The sequence below is a fragment of the Bos mutus genome, chromosome 16, assembly GCF_027580195.1.
Source record: "Bos mutus isolate GX-2022 chromosome 16, NWIPB_WYAK_1.1, whole genome shotgun sequence".
NCBI lineage: Eukaryota > Metazoa > Chordata > Mammalia > Artiodactyla > Bovidae > Bos > Bos mutus.
The window spans coordinates 18,640,979-18,662,480 of record NC_091632.1 but is presented as its reverse complement, the minus strand read 5'-3'; the positions used below and the strand labels follow the sequence as shown (position 1 = coordinate 18,662,480).

The following is a 21,502-nucleotide window of genomic DNA, read 5'->3' as shown; positions in this document are numbered from 1 at the left end:
TTCTCAGCACAACCGCCGTCTCACATGTGAGTCTCCCACAGTTTAGGGAGAGTTCCACTCCCTCTTCATGCTGCCTTCTCATTCCTGCCAGCATTCTTGCTGCTGCTTTCTCTTTTTTCCAGGTTCATCACTATCCCCTCCTTCCCCTCGAGCTTTCAGGCTTGCCTGTTTCCTATTCTCAGAGTCAGTTTCTTTTTCTTTTCAAAATCATAGATTTTATGAAAGCAAAGAGTTTTCTTAATCAGTGCCTACCTGTTCCCAGTGTTCATTTCAGTGTAACATTCTGGAAATAACTTTTATTGAAATAATTTCTCTTCATTTTTTTTTGTTCTGTTCCAGGATGACACTAACGATTAGGATTTCAGGTCATGAGGATAACATCATGCTACCTTGTACTTTTACTCTGTAGGAGATTTTCACTATAATGAGTCTGAGCTAGTAAATTTTCCCCAATTTTATCTTCAGGTTTCCCACTTTTGGTTAGCATTTAATTGCTGTTAAAACTGAGGAACATCCATCTAATATAACACTTCGGTTATCTGTCCTACACCCACTTTGTTTTTCTGTGGACCATATGAGCAAGTTCCCCACTACCATTGTTTCAGTGAAAGTAAGATGCACAAGGTCATTTCTTGCTTTATTTTCCAGGGATTTTATATTTGTTGAATTATCTCATCTGTTGAGATTACTTAGAAAATAAATAAAATAACTAGAAAATTGACCAAGCATGTCATCTTTTAGTGTATGTGCAGTTTATGGGCCTGCCTTGGTGGTCCAGTGGTTAAGAATCCGCCTGCCAATGCAAGGGGCAGGGGTTTGATCCCTGGTCCGGGAAGATCGCACATGTCACAGAGCAACTAAGCTTGTGTGCCGTGACTGCTGAGCCTCTGCTCTGGAGCTCGTGCTACACAGTGAGAGAAGCCTGTGCATGCAGCTAGAGAAAGCCCACGCGCAGCAGAGAAGACCCAACGCAGCCAGAAATATATAAATACGTTTTTAAGATGCAGTTCTTTCAGTCATCTAGTAAACCATTTTAAAGGACCACTACATGATGCATATTCATGATGACAAATGAATAAGGAGCTGGTATTAAATATATTGAAAGATAACACGTGAGGGAAATATTGTAGGGCTGTCCATCAAAATTGGTTTCCCTGTAGATTCATTCCATTATAATACAGGTATTGACAATTTAAGCTGCTATGAATATTGCTCAGTTTTTGCATATCATGAAGGCTTTGCATTCCTCGGTGACATTTCCCTCTAGTAAGCTTTTCTAATTTGTTTTCAAGTGTTCCTCACAAAAGGATTATGTGATTCTTGCCACAAGAACACCACCCAAAGAAGAACAGAATGAGAGCCCCACACATTCCAAAGCCAAATTGGATAACTTGGATGAAGAGTGGGCCACAGAACACGCCCACCAGGTCATCATGTTTGTCTCTTTATATAGTTAAATTTATGTTTGCTAACAAAATAAAAATACTTTATTCTCAGGTTACTAGACTAGGATTTCAGAGTACTCATAGGCTTTCAAAACTTGAGTAGTTTATAAAAAATTAGGAGAATTTTCTGCTGTGTTTCATTCATAATTATATTTTTTTGTTGCTGATTACTTGTATCTAGTTTTTAAAAAAGCATTTTCTTACTTGGAGTTAAGTAACTCACCCAAGATTAGTGTAACAGGTCGTGAAACTGGGATTTGAACCCAGGCAGCATGACTTGAAAACCTTTGATCTCATTATGCTATGCTTTTCCATTGTTGACTTTTATCTGTTGTGTTTTTTAATTTAGCTTATTTCCAATTTTTCTATACTTTAAAATAATACTAGTTATTGATAATATTGTTGCTGGTCAGATTGTTTTAAAGACTTAAGCTAGGTACTGAGAAAGTAAAATGATGGTTAAAAATTTTTTTAACGTCCTTAGAATTTATATTTTAACCAAAGTGAAAAACATTATTACCAAATGAGATTAAATAGAACAGTACTATAGGAATATAGAGTGGGGGATGATCAAATATCTATAAGTGGTTGGATTCAAACAGCTTCACAGAAGACTCTGAACTTTAAAGATGAATAGGACTTTGCTGGAAGAAGTCACGGAGGACATTGAATGCACAAAGGTGTGGATAAGTGACCCAAAGGCATGAAATTTAAAGGTGTGTTAGAATAGCAGGCAACTGGGTATAATTGAAGCATGGTGTGTATTAAAGAGGGTGTTTAGGCTTAAGACTGTATGGGGTCAGTTTATGGATGGTTTGAAGTGTCAGTCATCCTGGGAAGGGAGGAGTTCATTTGGGAGCCTGTCGCTCTGTGGTAGACTTTGAGAGCTCCCTATTTGGAGGATTGATCTGCCAATAATTGAGATAGTAATTTCAGTGCCTTGGTACAGTGTAAATGGAGAGTAGGGAGACTGGAAAGAGCAGAAAACTTACTTATAGTAATAGTTCAAGAAAAGATGACATTGTCTAGTGACTAGACCCTTCAGCTTCATGAGGACAGGGGTCATGTCTCTTGTTTATGGCCGTATCCTTAGTGCCAAGCATAGTATTCCCATGGTTTATGATGAGAACTCCAGAATAAAGGATAAGTGAATGGATGAATCAACAAACTGAAGCAGAGGGCTGAACTTCATTGCCAAAACATTTCAGAAAAAGAGCTAGTATTAAGATGATTTAGTGACCAACTAGACTGGCAGTAAAGAGATTGTGAGAGTAGAAGAAGGTTACGGAGACTTTTTTCCAGGGTGTCCAGGAAAGTGGTGTTGCCATTATACAAAGAAGAAACAGATTTGGGGTGGGTGAAGGAAACGATGAATAAATTCACTTAAAAGTGAATTGGATTATATCATCCAATGAACAGTGTTAAAGTAAGGTAAAAATAGAATTAGTTCCTTCTCCATTTAGCTTTAAATCTTCAAACACACATACTTGTTTATCTGCATTTATTTTGGGATGTAGTATTTAGGTTTTTTTTAAAAAATCCATTAAAAATTTAATATGATCTTGTAATGAAATATTAAATATTTACTGGATTAAAAAAATCTATATGCATCTATACAAACATAAAATTTATAGGGCAAAGTATATAGCTTTATTGCCTCTAGAAAGAAATGGTTAATTTTATTTATTTATGATTTTGAAAAGATATGCAGGCTCCCCATTCTAAATATGGAAATTTCGTTGCTTTTGTAGGTCAAGTTTGTGTCTCTATAGTATTTAGAATTTATGAAATCAGACGGAGGTATCAGCAAACATGTGCTGTGTGCTTCGTTGTCAGTAATGTCTGACTCTCTGCAACCCCATGGACTGTATAGCCCGCCAGGTTCCTCTCTCCATGGAACTCTCCAGGCAAGAATGCTGGAGTGCGTTGCCATGCCCTCCTCCAGGGGATCTTCCCCATCCAGGGATCAAACCCAGCTCTCCCACATCAGCAGACATAATACAAATATATTAGGAGTTAGATTATGGTATCTAATTTTCTGAAAACTTTGCGTATACATTAAGTACATAAAAGATAACCAGAGCACTCTGATCTTTTGAGTATAACTGGTAGAAAGCAATACCTGTGGCATGAGGACCTAGCCACAATCATATGGAAGGAAAATTAGATATTATAAAGGACAAACTGGTAGTATGTGTCAAAATCCTGAAAAATAATGTATAACTTTTTAGCCTGGTTATCCACTTCAAGAGATTTATTATAAGCAGATAATCCTGTGGACACAGAAACTTGCTAGTATTTTTAACCATTTATTATTTAAGAGTACGGAAAAGCTCTAAATAATATAAATACCCAATATCAATAAGATTTTTAAAATTGAGATTTAAAATTTAAGATTTCAATTTAAAATTTAGATTTGTAAATCTAACAATAGGAAACAGTGGATTTTCAAATTGCACTCCCTCTCTTCAAATCCCAGACTCTGCTGGATATTATACAAATACAGAGGTAGTTGAGAGTTAAGTTCTTCTATTAAGGAGCTCCCAGATCAACCAGTAAGGAAACACATAACCACAGCCCAGGTTCATGTGATAAGCTCCATGGGAAAACTGTAGTGAAATCCTGTATGAGTTTGAAGATCAAAGGATCGAGGAAGACAGCTTCCTCAAGCTGACTTTGAGGTGTTCAGTAGAGTTCCAACATGTAGATATACAAGAGAACATCCTTCCAGGCTGAGTGAAAGATATAGAGTTAGAAAACCTGGCCATATGTGAGGAGAACAGTGAGAAGTTTGTGATTAACACTTGAATATTTCATGGGAAGTAGTGTCAGATGAGACTCTGCATATCAAATCCATCAGATTTTAGAGAGTCTAATACCAGCCTAAGATAAAATTTGTTTATTTAGCTGATAGTGGAAGTCACTGAAAAATTTAGTAGAGATTTCTGTCTTTGATCTTATAAGAAAGAAGTTTGCTTATTGCTGTAACTAATGCTATCCTATGCTAAGTCACTTCAGTCGTGTTCGACTCTGTGCGACCCCATAGACGGCAGCCCACCAGGCTCCCCTGTCCCTGGGATTCTCCAGGCAAGAACACTGGAGTGGGTTGCCATTTCCTTCTCCAATGCATGAAAGTGAAAAGTGAGAGTGAAGTTGCTCAGTCGTGTCCAACTCTTAGCGACCTCACGGACTGCAGCCTACCAGGCTCCTCCGTCCATGGGATTTTCCAGGCAAGAGTACGGGAGTGGGGTGCCATTGCCTTCTCTGGCTGTAACTAAAGGGTGTCATTATTAAATGGTTTTGTTTATAAAGTAGTTTTAAGGTAGAAAGTTAAGAATACTCTAGGAAGATTGACACCCCATTCATCTTCGTTATCATCCATTTCTCAATATTTTAACCTTTTTCTCAAAGCCCTCACCTCAGTGCTGTGCATATAGTTGGTACTAGGTAGGCATTTACTGATCTAATATTTAGCTTCTCAAACACAGGTTGCATAAAGTGTCAAATGCTTTTGTTAGCTAATGCTGTATTTCTGTTTTTAGGTATCCAGGATGCTACCAGGGGGACTTTTAGTTCTTGGAGTATTTATTATTACAGCTTTAGAAATGGGAAGTGAATTTCAAAATACCCTGCGTAGAGTAAGTCTGAAATATCAAAAATTCTTCAAGTTACATCTTAATTGCTTGTATATGTTTACAGTGATCCTAGGCATGTTTAGATTAATTCTCTACGATGGGATTATGTTAAAACAGCCTTTTCCACCCAATCGTGGCTCCTGACAAAATTGCTTAGTATCTTGAGTGTAATATATGTCAATATATATTTTCAATCAAAGCTATATATTTTAAAAATATTCCTTATTTTAAAGATAATTTTTGACTATTGTGAAACAAGTTATAGAGGGTTAACAATTTTTATTGTGCAATAACAGTGTTCTGCTAGAACTCCCATTTAGCTCCAAGTGATTGCCTTAATGTGAAATTAATGTTTTGTAATTCTTCATCTCTTCAGTTCTCTCAGGATCCTGAGAATAAGACATAAAGTAACGGCAGTCAGATACTTATTCTTTATTTCTGGACAGAGTATCTATCACAAATCACTTACTTTTTGTTTAATTCCGATGTCAGTCAATTGGGTAACATAGTTTACCAGTAAATATAAGGGTCCGCAAACTGTTTCCCCTTAAGCCCAAACCTGAAGCAAGCTCTGGACAGCCAGCTTGCATCTCTTTTAGTAATCAAGATCCAGATAAGGGGACTTCCCTGAGGTCCAGTGGTTAAGAGTCTGCTTTGCAATGCAGAGGATGCAAGTTTGATACTTGGTTGGGCAACTAAGATCCCACGGCTGCAAAGACCCAAAGCAACCAAATAAATATTTTTTAAAAATCCAGATAAGCCTTCACAAATTTATTTTCCACCCCAAGAAAGAAGGGGACCTCATTATCCTGAGAAGTGCAAAACCCACCAGAATCCCCAAAACCCTTTCTCTAGTAAAAAGCATACGGCTCAGAATCCAGATGCTGCAGATTCTTCCAGTTTTGTAACTTTCTCTCCCATCAAATATCCCCCCTTCAAACCTTTGATGTTTGTACCTATGGGAGTAAAGGAAGAAGGAGATGATAATCCCTCCCCTGGCAAGTTATTCAACCTTGTACCATTTTTACCATTTTAAATAAGTGTACCTCTTTCACAGTTGTTCATCCTATTTGGCATTTTGGAATGTAACCTATGTCCACCGCTGTGCATCATTTTGTGGTTTGCATTGGAATGAATGGCTCAGTGCTAGAGAGAGACAGATCCTCCTTCCTCTTGCTTTCTGCATCTCTTGTTTCTAAGAAGCATATAAGATTTTAGAAATGCTCTCTTTCAGAAACTGTAGCATTTTAGTTTCTTTCTTTCCATTGGCCTGCATTGAGGATATGATATGAAGTAAGCTTGTAAAACTTGTCACAGTCTCCCATAAGGTCATTGCAGAGAGCTTTCTTCATTGTATTACATGATACTGTCTTTAGAAATTTCTTTTGATATCATTACCAAGAAAGTTGTGCCTGTTCTGATCACCTGTTTAGCTTATGGACCATGTGAATTAGGGAACAAATTAGATTTCTTTGTGCACAGTATTTTTAGAGAGCTTAGAGCATTTATGAACCTTCTCCCCATATCAAGTGTGCATTTTTATCATTCTTACCTGTGGCATAGATTTATGTCCTTACTTCTGATTTTCTCACTTATAATTTGTGTTATTCTGTATTGTATGTACCCTTGTATATTGCCTTACATCTTTTGTGATGTTTAAATAAGAAATGCCAAATGGGCGACATGCTGTTTTTTTAGGCTAAAAATCACTTGTCATTTTTCATTCTAATTAAGTAAAATCTTCATACTTCACTTAAATGTTGCATGGCTGCTAAGTCATGTGTGCTAAGTCTCTTTAATCGTGTCTGACTCTTTGTGACCCTATGGACTGTAACCCACCAGGCTCCTCTGTCCAGGGGATTCTCCAGTCAGGAATACTGGAGTGGGTTGCCATGCCCTCCTCCAGGGATCTTCCTGACCCAGGGATCGAACCTGTGTCTCTTACGTCTCCTGCTTGGCAGGCAGGTTCTTTACTACCAGTGCCACCTGGGAAGCTCAGTTGCCCTAAATTGGGTTCAGTTGATCATTAATGACAGTGAATTATGTTTTTTTATTTAATACCCAATTTTTATTTATCTCTAAAAATGGAATTTAAATGATTAATAGTCAGTTTCACTCTTTCTTTTGAAAGAAAATTTAATGATACGATCATGAAATTTTAAAGCTAAATGGTAAATTAGGATTATTATAGTTGTCTTTTTCTGCACTTTCCTTTCTTTTATTTTGCATTCAATTGTGTTTTCCTCTTTTTCAGCTAGTATTTGCTGTGGAAAAATCTGTGAATAAAAAGAGACTGTGGAATTTCACAGAAGAGGAGGTCTCAGAACGAGTTATACTTCACTTTTGCTCTTCTACAAAAAAGTATCTTTTACTTAGGTGTTCATGTTTTAAAGTATATGATACCGATATAATGTTCCTGCAACTTTTTTACCCAAATGTTTATTTAAATCATTTATAAGTTTTCTGTAAATAACACATAAATAGGACTGCCAATAAGAATAGTGTTAATGGTTGTTAATCATGTCTCATGTTGTAAGGAGTTTGAGAGAGGAGGCAGGGACTAGGCCTTCTGAATTCTTCATCAGCTGTCTACCCCTGTACATTACAGTACACTAGGTCCCCTACAGAGAGGTATAGCTTAGGCAAAGTAGTGCTTTTATATTGTTTACCTCCAGTTCCTATAGATAAAATGTTCAACTCAAAGCACAATTACACTGAGCTGGAAATTTTTGTTTCTCTGGCCAAGATCACGTGACTCTAGAAGCCAGTTAGTTATAGGGCCTTCTTAGCTTCTCTCCTCTACATGTTAGCAGGGCAAGTACCTCCCAAGCATGAGGCAGTTTTGCCAAGGGAGTGAAGCAATGTAAGGGTCCAGTAAATTAGGACCTGCCAAATACAAAATTCAAATAAGTGATCATTCCTGCAGAAGCTGAGCTCTTAACTCCTTTGATATTTAACTAGAATGTTTCCTGTACAGACTCTTTGACCCAGTAAACATTCCAGGCTTGACTCCATTCAGAACAGCACTCCTGTTTGTTAAAAAGAGTGTGTATATGAGGACAATTTTGTAAGCGCTGTCATTCTATTCATTGGGATGAGCAGGATTTATAAACAGAAGGAAATAAAGTATCCAAAGTATTATAGTCAAAGGAATTTATATATATAAAAGTAATATACTTGCACAAACCCATGTATGCATATATATGTGTGTGTGTATACCTGTCTTTAAGTGTCATACCATGAAGTGGTATGATTTTGTAAAAATTTGGATGCATATACTTTGTTTTTATTTTTGGATGGTTTTTTTTTGGATTATTAAGAATTGCTTTTTTATTTTTACTTTTTTGTTATTTCTATCCTTAATTAGTAAAGAATATTTTGTCGAACTTATGATATTCATGATCCAAAGGTAAGAAAAAGTTCTCTTTATAAAGACTTTTCTGTGTTGCAGACTACTTTTAAATGAAAATTAAATTTTTGTTTTAATAATTCTCAATGCTGTCTCTTCTTATTGATGTCCACAACCACCCATGTTTTTTACTTTGAAATATGCTTAATTTCTTTGCAGACAAGGAAAATTTATGTTTTGTTTTGTTGTTAGAATATTTTTGTTAAGCTCTCCTTATCTTGTTTATGGGTCCAGTATTATATTTGAGAGGCTTGTAGTACAAGTGTCTAGGCTTGTGGGAGCTGCAGTGCCTAGTAAACAAATTGTCTGTACTCAAGAGGAATCCAAACTAATCCTTTGCTAAGGTGTTGAAGACAGAGTGGAAAAGTAGCTGCAGTATTTTGTTAGCAGGAATAGGACAGAAGGAAAATGTCTGGCACCTCATACAGTTGCTCAGTGATTGTTGATGCTGCATCAGACGCTTCAGAATTGACTCTGGTGAAGCTGCAGATGAGAACTACAGGACCAGAGGACTCGCCAAAATTTTAAACCAGTCTTTCACTGGGGGAGGGAGTTGCCAGGATTGCCTAGGATGTGTTGAAGAATACCAAACTTTTAGTGCATGCTTTATTTTTATTTAGTTCTAACCTATTGCTCTTTGATGAAGGAATTTGGCCAAATATGTTGGATAACAACTTGTATGAATAACTAGGCTGTACATTTTATGATGTTTTATTGCTCCGTGTGTTTTACTTTAATCGGGTATTTTATGTTTTCTTCCCCTTTGCTAAAGAGTTCTGCAAAACCGGCAGATTGGAAGTATCAAAATGGACTATCAGCTTCATGGCTTTCCTTAGAGTGTACAGTTTATATTAATATTCACGTCCCGCTGTCTACTACTTCTGTCAGCTATACTCTGGAGAAAAATACAAAGGTATCAGAATAAAATGAATTTTCTTTAGTGTTTGCTGAATAGATGATCTACCTTTATTCTGATTGTCTATGCTGTTCATTTTATAATTTCAAAATTGCATTCTAATTATAATATTGTTACAGGTAACTGATTTGTTAGTCCAGCCAGATTAGAAATTTAGACATGGGACAATGTCACCATACTATTGTATTTAGCATAGTAATAAGTGCTTCATAAATATTTGTTAATTAACATGTAATAGGTACATTGTCTTAGAGAAGGAAATGGCAACCCACTCCAGTATTCTTGCCTAGGAAATCCCATTGACAAAGTCTGAGCCTGGTGGGCAACAGTCCATGGGGTCGCAAAGTCGGACATGACTTAGCAACTGAGCACATGTACATTGTAAAATATAACTATGTAAGAGGATACACCGGTTGGTCTTTTTTGTTTTCATCTTTAGTCGTTTAAAACAGTTTTTTTAATTGAAATATAGTTGATTTACAGTGTGTTGATTTCCACTGTGGCATCACTGATGCAATGGACATGAGTTTGGGCAAACTTTGGGAGATGGTAGGGGACAGGGAAGCCTGGCGTGCTGCAGTCCATGGGGTTGCAAAGAGTCAGACGTGACTGTGTGACTGAACAACAATTTCTGCTGCACATCAGAGTGATTCAGTTGTACACGTATATATATTTTTCACGTTCTTTTCCGTTTTGATCTGTCTTAGGATATTGCGTATAGATTGAAAGTTTGGGATTAGCAGATGCAAATTTTTATAAATAGAATGGACAAAAACAAGGCCCTACTGTATAGCACAGGGAACTATCTTCCTCTTTAGTTTTGTTTTCCATATTCCAGTTACGTTTTGTAATTCTGTACCATTCTTTTGTTCATAGCTTTTTTGTCTTCTTTTTTCCTGTTGAAGGAGGTAAATGGAGCTTGCTTATTGTTTCCTCTTTAATACTGTTTTGTATATTTGTTTGAGGCTCTTTCTTTTTTCTTACTTTTTTAAATAGAAATTACTGAATTTTATTTGACTGGTTATTCAGTTCAGTTCAGTCACCCAGTCATGTCCGACTCTTTGCGACCCCATGAATCGCAGCATGCCAGGCCTCCCTGTCCATCACCAACTCCCGGAAGCCACCTAAATCTGTGATATGTATGTTAATTTGGGAAAAAGATTAGAAAAACAATTATTTAATATGGATAAGGTACTAAAAATTGGGGATATACTTTTTTGTTCATGATACTGAATTTAAATGCCACATTATTGAAATTCAGGGATATTTATCATTAATATTTTAGTGTACTAGGTGGGAAAAAGTAGACTTGAGGGAGTTTAACTGAGATGGCATTATATCTGAAAGATGTCCATGTTGTGTTTCTTTTAAGAATGGACTTGCACGCTGGGCCAAGCAGATAGAAAATGGTATTTATTTGATTAATGGGCAAGTTAAAGATGAAGATTGTGACCTATTAGAAGGACAGGTGAGTCAAGAGAAAATCATCTAATGAAATTATCTGTGCTTAAGGAAAAGTAAAAGATGACTTATTTTTAGTTATTTAGGCCTTACCTTCATGAAAACAATTTTTATCTACTTCTTATTTCTAAGGTCTTTAAAACTAAAGGGCACATGATTATCTCAGAAAATGATAGGAGATTATTTCTGAAATCATAAGAATTTTGAAACCTGCAGGAGAGGGTGTCATGTAAACTTCATCTGATTTCTACTTTGCAGTCTGCTCACTTAAAACTAAAGTCGTAAAGTCGTATGTTCTGCCCTGATAACAGTTTACATACTAAGTTTGGCCATTTTATAGGGAATGTGTATGGGGGGGTCTTCTAAAATATCTTTGGTCTGAAGAGGAACTTTGGTGATTTCTCCCTTTGGAGCAGGGCTCAGTGAGCTTAATGTACACACCAAGTAGTAAATATTTTAGACTTTGTAGGCCATGTGTTCTCTCTTACAGCTATTTGGCTCTTCTGTTGTAGCGTGAAAGTGGCCACAGACAATACATACACGAACAATCTTGGTTGTGTTCCAGTAGAACTTTATTTACAAAGACTAGAGGTAGTTTGGATTTGATCCATAGGCATAGTTTGCGAATCCTTGCTTTAGAGGAATAAAAGTAGGAGGTGAATGGTTTTTAAGAGTATACATTAAATTTGTAGAATATAGAATACACAAAACAATGTACCTATAGAAAAGACTAACGTAAAACAAATAGTAAGACTTTTTTCTCCTCTGCGTATGTTGGATAGCTCCTAAATTATCTTTTATGTTTCACTCCAATCTCAACAGTCTAATTTTTTAATTTCTGTGTCATTTCAGAAAAAATCTTCTAGAGGAAATACTCAAGCAGCTAATCATTCATTTGATATTAGAGTGCTAACACAGTTGGTAAATATTTTAAAATACTCCTTATCTAAAATTAAAATGCAGTATTTCTTAGCATAAGCTTAATGAAATCGTTTTTTTTTTAAGTGTGTATGAATTTTTTGGCTGTGCTGGGTCTTTGTTGTTGCTGATGGGCTTTTCTCTAGCTGTGGTGAGCGGGGGCTGCTCTCTAGTTGCAGCGCACAAGCTTCTCGTTGCGATAGCTTTCCTCGCTGTGGAGCACAGGCTCTGGGGCACGTGGGCTTCGGTAGTTGCGGCTCGTGGGCTCAGCATTTGTGGCTCCGGGCTCTAGAGCACAGACTCAGTTGTGGTGCATGGGCCTAGTTGCCCCGCGGCACATGGGATCTTCCAGGTCAGGGATCGAACCTGTGTCTCCTGCACTGGCAGGTAGATTCTTTCCCACTGAGCCACCAGGGAAGCCCTGTTTCTCTTTTTATGCTTGTGATTAGAGAGTCAAAACATTTTTGAGATGTAAAAGAGACTATAAAAAATGTTCCATTCAAAGAAAGTTATTTCCAAGAATTTATTCCCAAGTTATTTATTGTAATAAAATCTATTGGAGTGTATTGCTTCAAGACTATTAAAATTTTGACATCATGTAGCCTAGCAGTTAGGGAAAAAATGTACATATGTGTATGTATATATACATATATGGAGAAGGCAATGGCAACCCACTCCAGTACTCTTGCCTGGAGAATCCCATGGACAGAGGAGCCTGGTAGGCTGCAGTCCATGGGGTCGCCAAGAGTCGGAAACAACTGAGCGACTTCACTTTCACTTTTCACTCACATGCATTGGAGAAGGAAATGGCAACCCACTCCAGTGTTCTTGCCTGGAGAATCCCAGGGACGGGGGAGCCTGGTGGGCTGCCGTCTATGGGGTCGCACAGAGTCGGACACGACTGAAGCGACTTGGCGGCAGCAGCAGCATATACATATATATGTGTGTGTAATATTTTGTATGGTAAGTTTTGTGAGCAAAGATGTAATTTTCTTAACTTAAAAGATGTGTGCAGTGATGTGCGAAGAGTTGTTACATACCTAATTTGAAGCAAATCTATATCTCTGTTTTGGTAAAAATCACACAATATTAGCAAGGTTTATGTTTTTGTATTGTTGCTTTACTTTACACATGTCTTCTCAGAAATTTAAATTTGGGTAATTATTTGTAAAAGTATGTATACATTTGATTTTAGTCCGGCTTGAAATTATCCTTGAAGCTAGATAGCATGTAAAGTACATCCATGATTTTAGAAAACTTTTCATTAAACAGGGAAATGCTACCAGGACTTGTATTTTTTTTTTTTTTTTACTTAATAAAATAGACTTAAAATCCATTTGTCACAGGAGGGGGCTTTCATTGCTGCTTTTCTTTGTGTTTAGCAATAGAGCATTACTAAATTGTCAGACTTATGCCACCAAACATTTCTCAGTTTCTCTTCTCAGGACCTTAAAAGTATTTTTAGTCTTTAATTTTCCTCCTTCTTTTTCATTTTAGAGGTGTTTTTTTAAGTTTATTCTTCTACCTGTATGCTTTTTACTAGTTATACTTACATGACTTCTTTGTTTATGAAACAATTCAGTTAAAATTATTTCAGTTATAAAATTGCAGTTAAAAATGTTTGGAGAGTGGGAATATAGAGAGAAGAATAGAAGGCATTATATATTAATATAATAAGGAGTCAATAAGTATTTGAGGCCACTTTTCTATCAAGTTTTGTTGATTCTTTCTTTGCAGCATAGCTCATCTTTTATTTTATGGTCCCATTGCCATTAGCCTTACAACCTAATTGTTTTACCTAATTCATCACAAGGAACTTAGTCTCTCTCTTTCCATTTATTCTTATCCAAAGTGATTCATTCTCTGAATCCTGATACCTTTGTTTGTATATTTCCTGTGATATCTTTCATATTTCTGATCTGTCTTGTATATTACCTCAGATTATCCTTTTGGAATCACAGTTTGCATTTATTCACTGTTCATTTACTTATTAGTTTTTTTTCCAATTAATATTAAGTGTGTATAAGGGGCAGACACTAACTGTGTTACTCCCCTTGTGTAAAATTCCTTAATTGCTCTATATGTACTAGTTCGAATTCTAATTCAAGGCTTTTTATGGCCTCAACATGTCTTTTCATTATTTTCTAACTTAACTATTTTAGATGTATGCTTTCTGTGCCTTTAAAGTTCTGTATATTTCCCAAGTCATCTGTCTTATCAGTGCCATTTTTCCTTTATTATCCAGACTGTCAAAGTCCTACCTGTACATTAAGGTATAGCCGAAATGTTACCATTTTCATAAGGTTTCATTTGGTTACCATAACCAGAGGGATCTTTTCCAAAATATAATATCAGCATCACGAAAGTCCCTCCACTTATGAATAGGTTCGATTTTCAAAGTCTGCTAGCTGGTTTGTTCTGAAGTCCAAAGAAACCAAGATGGGTTGACATTTATAGAACCTAAATACATTTCCACCAAAAAGGAGTGAATCAAGTCCTTTTATCTTTTAAAAAGTCTTCTCCTTGATATGTGTGTATGTGTGTAGTCTTTTATATATACAATTTTGGAAAATAATGTTCTAATTTATACATATATAAATACATACATATATATATAATATACATATATAATATATGTTGCAACTGTGTTAATATGTACTGTAAATTAGATATTAAATATGTAAAATGGGACGTTATTCTTCTACAGTAGAGTTAGGTTTAGTGGATGAAGGGAGCTCATTACTCCTCCTCCTCTCCATTTATTAATATATCAGTGATCTCTACAAGTATCATAGGAGGCTTCTTCCAAAGAGTATCAGCATTGTCACCCTGTTGCTTCATTTAATGATTGACAGTTTTGAGCAGACCTGGAACCTTCTGAACTGTTTTGCCTGTGACAGATTTTTTACCAAGACCTTGATTGTTTTTAGGCTTACATTCTTTAAAAAAAATTAGCCTTTGCCTGAATTACATTAGAGTCACCGGCACATGGTTAGTTAGCAGTGGTTAAATTGCATGAATTGTCTTTTTTCTTCAGAGTTGACTCTGTTGTGGTTTTTTAAAAAAATTATTTACTTATTTTTGGCCGCTCTGGATCTTCATTGCTGTGCGTGGTCTTTCTCTAGTGGGGCGAGTGGGGGCTACTCCTGCAATGCATGGGCTTCTCACTGCGGTGGCTTCTCTTGTTGAAGAATAGACTCTAGGTGCAAGGTCTTCGGTAGTTACACCGTGTGGACTCAGTAGTTATGGCAAATAGACGCTAGAGCTTGGGCTCAGTCGTTGGGGCGGATGGGCTTAGTTGCTCTGTGACACGTCGGCTCTTCCCAGATCAGGGACTGAACCTGTGTCCCCTGCATTGGCAAATGAGTTCTTAACCACTGGACCACCAGGGAAGTCTGTTGTTGAATGGTTTATTTCACGTGCACTTAGAATATATGTTTGTACCACGTCCTTTTCTTTTTTTTAAATCATGATTTTTGTTTCCAGTATGATTGTACAGATCTCTAGTAGTACTTTTGAAGTTTCACTGCTCTCCTTGTTTTGGTATTTGTTGAAATGATAAGGTTAAAAATGTCTGTGAAAAAGCTCAAAGCCAAGCATGAACTAATACTACTTAGATTAGAAAAGAATGGGTCTATGAGATGAAAGTGATGATCACTGATGTCGTTTTCTGGTGACAGACATAGTTGACCTGCGGAGTCTGTAACATTACTTTTGACTTATGAAAGTTATGAGTTAAAAGTATAAATAAATGAATGTTTATATGTTGCTTGTAATTTTACTGTATTTATCACATCCTGCTCTGTATTTCAGTAATTTTTTTTTGCAGAGCTTGCATTACATACCTTCTGTTACTAGATCATGTTTTCTTTGAATGTCTTTTAATCTTAATAGTACTTATCTGAGTTATCTGCAAATAATATATGTTTAATGAACATATTGAAAGAATATAGGTATTATAGATAGTTATGTTAGTAAGAAAAATTTAGATGTGGTGTATTTAATTTCAGAGTATGTTCAAAATACTCAGAAAATAACATATAATTTATAAGGAAAAATGTAAAGGCCTTCTAAAATTTATAAAGAATATTTTCAGACACCTGGGTCAGTTAAAAATTTCTTCTTGCTTCATGAAATGACTTATATAATGTTTAAATGGTTCATATAGTTGATAATCATTGGCTATTAGAACTTAAACAGATTTTGTCTTTCAGCTTCTGAATTCAGACCACAGATCCACAGCCATGGTCCAGATCTGCAGTGGCTCTGTAAACCTTAAGGGTGCTGTGAAATGCAGAGCTTATATTCATAGTAATAAGCCCAAGGTTAAAGATGCTGTGCAGGTACAAAAGGAAAACTGGTATATGAAAGAAGCATGTTAACATAATTATTAAAAAATCCTAAAATTTTAATCTTTTTTCCGACTCAAATTTCTTAATTAATTTGATTTTAACTGATAAAAGTCCAATCTGTTGGGCAGTCCAGCTAAACCAGGTGATTCATCCCAAGATTTTCATATGTAGAATGTCTATTTTTCATATATAGTCTATCCTTTACAAAGTGATGATTATACAGGTTTATTAAGTTTTCCACAGTTAATACTGTACATATCAGTACATTTGAAATCATTTCTTATGAGGGAAATTGAGCTTTTTAATAGCAAGAAAAGTGCTCCTAGGAAGAATTATTTGGTGGTGTTTTATAATCTATATAATTTAGAAATTAAAAAAATGATGACTGGCACTTTTGTTGTGGTTATACATTTTCTAATTTGGAGTACTAGCATTATCGTTGAGACGCAAAATTTCATTCATTTTTATTTGGTTTAAATTTACTGTATAGATGATGTTTAGGTAAATTTGCTGTTAAACATGATAAGCATGTTAAATGAATGGACGTTAAAAAGTGGAATGATGTCCTGGTTACTTTATTGGACACGTTCATACACGCGTGCATGTTCAGTCCTTCAGTTGTGTCCAGCTCTTTGTGACTCCATGGACTATAGCCTCCAGGCTCCTCTGTCCATGGGATTCTCTAGTCAGTTATGTGGGAGAGGGGTTGATGATAAAATAATGTGAATTTAAAGTAATAGATCTTATTTCTCATTGTGCTTTTCTTTGTTTTTCCATAGGCCATGAAAAGAGATATATTGAATACAGTTGCTGATCGTTGTGAAATACTATTTGAGGATCTGCTTTTGAATGAAATTCCAGAAAAAAAAGTTATGAGTATAAAATTAAGTACTTTTTTTGCATGTGTTCAATCTATATACTAGGATGTCAAGATCACCTTTTTTACTGCATATATCTATTAAAATAATGTCATCACATACTTTTCTTGTATAATGCAAAATTTCAGTTGCCACCTAAAGAAAGTTTTGAACACCTTCTAATAGCAAATCTGTCAACATTTAATAATTTCAGGGAGGATTAAAAAATTCCATGTGAATTTTTGTCAAAATGGATAAACTGTGTTACATTTTAAAACCATTATTTTTTATCAATACCTGTGAAGTTTAAGAACTTATTCATGATCAAAAAATTAATGTATTAGTATTCAGCATTATATATAATAGAGTATTTAATAGATGTTTATGCAGTTGATCATATTCTTTTCAGGTTTTTTTGGTGTGTGTACTAGTTTATATACTTTTCATCCATGTTACTCTACAGACTTCATTAGGTTTAAAAAAGGCTGGTCATGATGTCTTAACCTTATATAATTCCATCTTTTGAGAAACATAAACAATTTATACTTTTTCACTAATTTGTATTAGAAATCTTTTATTTTTACTCAAAAGGAAGGTTATCATATTAAGTATGCTTTTTTGAAGCTACACATTTACCTACCTTTCTATATTCAGGTGTGAGTGGATTTGCAGTACACAGTTGAATATGTACATAGTTGAAACACATATATTAGTTTTTTAAGGGAATGTGTTTATTTTTATAGGAAAAAAAACATAGCTCCTGTGTATAAATAACTTCTTTTAGTTTTAAAAGCCTGTGTATCAGGTTTAGTGGACTGCTTATAATTTTTTTGTATTCCCAGTATGATAATACCTGGAATTTCCAGATTTAATATATATCCTTCATGTACTTCACAAATAACTGAAGTTCTGTTCACGAATAATATATCATTTTCCTGAGACATGATTTTGAATTTTACATGGAGCTATTGGATCGAGAGTTTTATTTTGGGAAGTATGTAAAGCCTGGTTGGTCACTTAGCCACCCAGTTAGTCTGGCATTTCTGTGGCTTTGTTTTTGCTGCTTGATTTCATGTGTGTGCTAATTCGCATGATATTAATCATTACTTTACTTTCTGAGTAACACTATATGTTACAACTGAACTATGAATTTTAGGATTTTCAGGGGCATGGGATGTATCTACCATTAATGTCAAAGATCTACTGTATCACATATATTAGTTAAATATTCCTTTCCATTACAAATGCTTCATAAATAGGGTATCATAATACTGTTTTGGTATTATTTCATATTAAGTGAATTAGTATTTTGAAATTTTTGCTGATGTCCGATCAGTAAAGTTAACTCTTTCTGATAGTAATTGTTTATAGATTATATTTTAAAAAGAAACCAAGTGTAAATAAACATTTTTGAACTGTAGTAACAGGATAATTATTCCAGTAACATGTCAGTATATCTTAGGATATCAAGGTAAAAACTATATTGCAAGTATAATAACACAACATGTGAATTTTATAGTTTAATATATATACACTACATTTTAGATCTTAGGTTTAGTTCTCATTTTACTTAGCTTGTCTTTCTTATATACCCCACTCCAGTACTTTTGCCTGGAAAATCTCATGGACGGAGGAGCCTGGTAGGCTGCAGTCCATGGGATTGCTAGAGTCGGACACGACTGAGCAACTTCACTTTCACTTTTCACTTTCATGCATTGGAGAAGGAAATGGCAACCCACTCCAGTGTTCTTGCCTGGAGAATCCCAGGGACGGCGGAGCCTGGTGTCGGACACAACTGAAACGACTTAGAAGAAGAAGAAGAAAATCTAGAATATATACTATAAAATTAACCTAAACTGGAATATTTTTTGCATGCATAAGGAAATCTGCAAAGGGCATATTAACATTACATTTGTAATCTTTAACATAAACATAGTTTTTAAATTCTGGCTATCCAGATGAAAGAACTTAAAATTTAAATGACAGTTTAAAAAAAACAAAGGACTCCACTTGGTCCTTTTACTTATTGTGGTCTCCCTCTTTCCCTTAAGAAGTATCCCAGACCTTCTCATTATCCTGTCAGCCTCCATTCAGTCCTGCCTTCTTACTCAGTAGATGACACACTCATGAAACTGAGGTCATCAATTATGAAATCTCTTACCTTCTTCCATCCTTCCCTTCACATCCATCTATACTCCCTGTCCTCTCAGAACATTTGTATTTCCTTTTTGCCTGTAGTCATGGTTACACTCTCTTAACTGTACTTCTCATTCCTTCATGCATTAAGAGTCAGCTTAGATATCACCTGTTCTGTAAAATTTTCTGTAGTACTCCAGTATGACTTAGGATTCTATACTTAATCAGCAGAAACTCAATTCTTATCATATTGACTTAACTGTAAATGTTTTTATAATTTTGAACTAAATACTCTGCTATGGGAATATGCCTAAAGGATTCTTTTTTTAAGTACTTTTTAAGATGTGCTGTTTTAAAAAGATCTCCCCTCCCATTTTAAACCTCAGATGAGCTAGAAAACTTGGTCTTATTTGAGTAATAAATGGTTAACCTAACTTTAATTTAAAAATTATATTTTTCTTTTTAATAAATTATTTAAGTTTATTGCAGCCAAATCTTTAACATTTGATTTTATAAGCAAACATATGTGTTTCTTTTTCAGTCAAACCTAGAATTAATGCAATTTTAATGCCAATTAAACACATACATGAGCACCACCTTTGAAAGTTTTGAACTTAACCTGTTTCAAGAAATTATGCCCCTCTCCCCTCAAAAGAAACTATGGCCCAAAATAATAGTCGTAACGTTAATGTGTGGATAGTTTACATACTACAGTGCAAATTGCAGTAATGTAATTTTACAGCTAGGAGGCAGTCTGGTCACAGAGTAAAACTGGCCCAATTCTCATGTCAAAGCAATATATTAAGCAGAATCTGGCAGGAACACCTAATTTAAGCCATGGCATTTTCTGTGACACTTAAGGCATTCTTCAGTGTCATCTGTTATAAAGCTAACACTTGTTTCTTAACAATGAAATGTAAGTTACGGTTAACATTAGCCCTGGTTTTCTACTTGATCTGAATATCGGAAGCTTTTTAAATTGCATATCCATTGCTGAAAGTCATTCTTTACACAAATCTCTTGTCTTTGTTGATACTTCATCAGTCATGGTGTTATGCCAAACAATAATTATGTGTTTATGTGGATCAGTGACTGTGTTAGAAATTGAGGGAAATGTGATTATTAAAAGAATGAAATGCTCATTATTTACTGACGTCCATATTATTTTGTCTAAAAATGATTTAAAGCTGTTCACAAAAAGGCATTACAAGTTAACAAGACAAAATAAGTGTTAATTATGAGAATGAGGCAAAGGGAAAATGAAAGCAAAGTGGAGTTGGTGGTGAGATTAGTACAGAAAATGTGTATATCTTGATTTCCTATACATGCTTGATTGGGATCTACATTATGTAAGATGAAGTCATTGGTGAGATTAGTATGGAAATGAACGCTATCACGATCTATACATTTAATGTAAGTGAGCCATTAGTTTGTCTCTAAATTTGCATGAAGAAGGGAAAAATTGTTCAGAAATTTCAGTATTTATAAGGTTAAAACAAACGAGAAAAACAATAAGTTCTGAGACCAGGGACAAAATTGTTTCCTTAGTATTTTTTCATAGAATAGTGAATAACATGAACATGTATAATCAACAATATCCTCGGATTGAAGGCAGTGGTGAGTTGATATTTTATGGGAGTATCATTTAGGTCCCTTGCGGAGGTCTTAAATATTGAGTTAAAGAATTCAGTAAGAATTCTGTATAAGAACAGAAAATGAAAAGACCTTTTAGGCTTTATTTCTTTCGACATATACTTTCATATACTTATATTTATCACTGATAGCAGTGACAGATCCATCTAAATATTGTTTCTTCTCCTTTTAGATTCTGAAAAAGAGTTCCACATTCTCCCTCACCGAGTTTTTGTCCCCATTCCGGGATCCACTGTAATGTTATGTGATTATAAATTTGGTGATGAGTCAGCTGAAGAAATAAGAGACCATTTTTTAGAGATGTTAGATCGTATGATTCAAATAGAAGATTTGGAAATTGCAGAGGAAATAAACACAGGTAATTATATGAAGTTATTTAAGAACCAGATTAGACTATGGCTAAGGTTACTTATGGGACATCTAGTTGAAGCATCATGTCTGTAGATTTCTTTCAAGCTAGTCCTATTTGATATTTTTGAGTCATTTAAAAATGTGTCTATTTAATTTCTACATAGTATGTAAGTGGCAGTGTTTTTTGGAAAATTGTATCAGAATTTAAGATACATTAGATTTTTTTCAAGCCTACTCTTAAATAGGTAGAAAAGTATAGCTTTAAGGGATTTCTTTTATTCTAAGTGAAGTTTTCTCAAAGTCCATTATCTTAACTAATTATTTGGTTAAGCACCAGGTCACAGTTTTTTGTTTTTTTTTTAATGTCTT

The 21,502-nt window shown here is 35.1% G+C and overlaps 1 protein-coding gene across 2 annotated transcripts in view; it reads left to right on the top strand.

The window, feature by feature from the left end:
- Positions 1-21,502, top strand: part of ODR4 (odr-4 GPCR localization factor homolog) — a 38,884-nt gene that overhangs the window by 5,131 nt on the left and 12,251 nt on the right. The window contains exons 3-12 of one of the 2 annotated variants that reach the window (XM_070384778.1): positions 1,293-1,427; positions 4,988-5,083; positions 7,335-7,441; positions 8,453-8,489; positions 9,262-9,402; positions 10,778-10,873; positions 11,719-11,787; positions 15,999-16,127; positions 16,916-17,006; positions 20,955-21,140. In XM_070384778.1, the coding sequence (XP_070240879.1) occupies positions 1,293-1,427; positions 4,988-5,083; positions 7,335-7,441; positions 8,453-8,489; positions 9,262-9,402; positions 10,778-10,873; positions 11,719-11,787; positions 15,999-16,127; positions 16,916-17,006; positions 20,955-21,140 (1,087 nt within the window). The remainder of the gene's footprint in view (positions 1-1,292; positions 1,428-4,987; positions 5,084-7,334; positions 7,442-8,452; positions 8,490-9,261; positions 9,403-10,777; positions 10,874-11,718; positions 11,788-15,998; positions 16,128-16,915; positions 17,007-20,954; positions 21,141-21,502) is intronic. The other variant, XM_070384779.1, reaches the window with a different exon arrangement.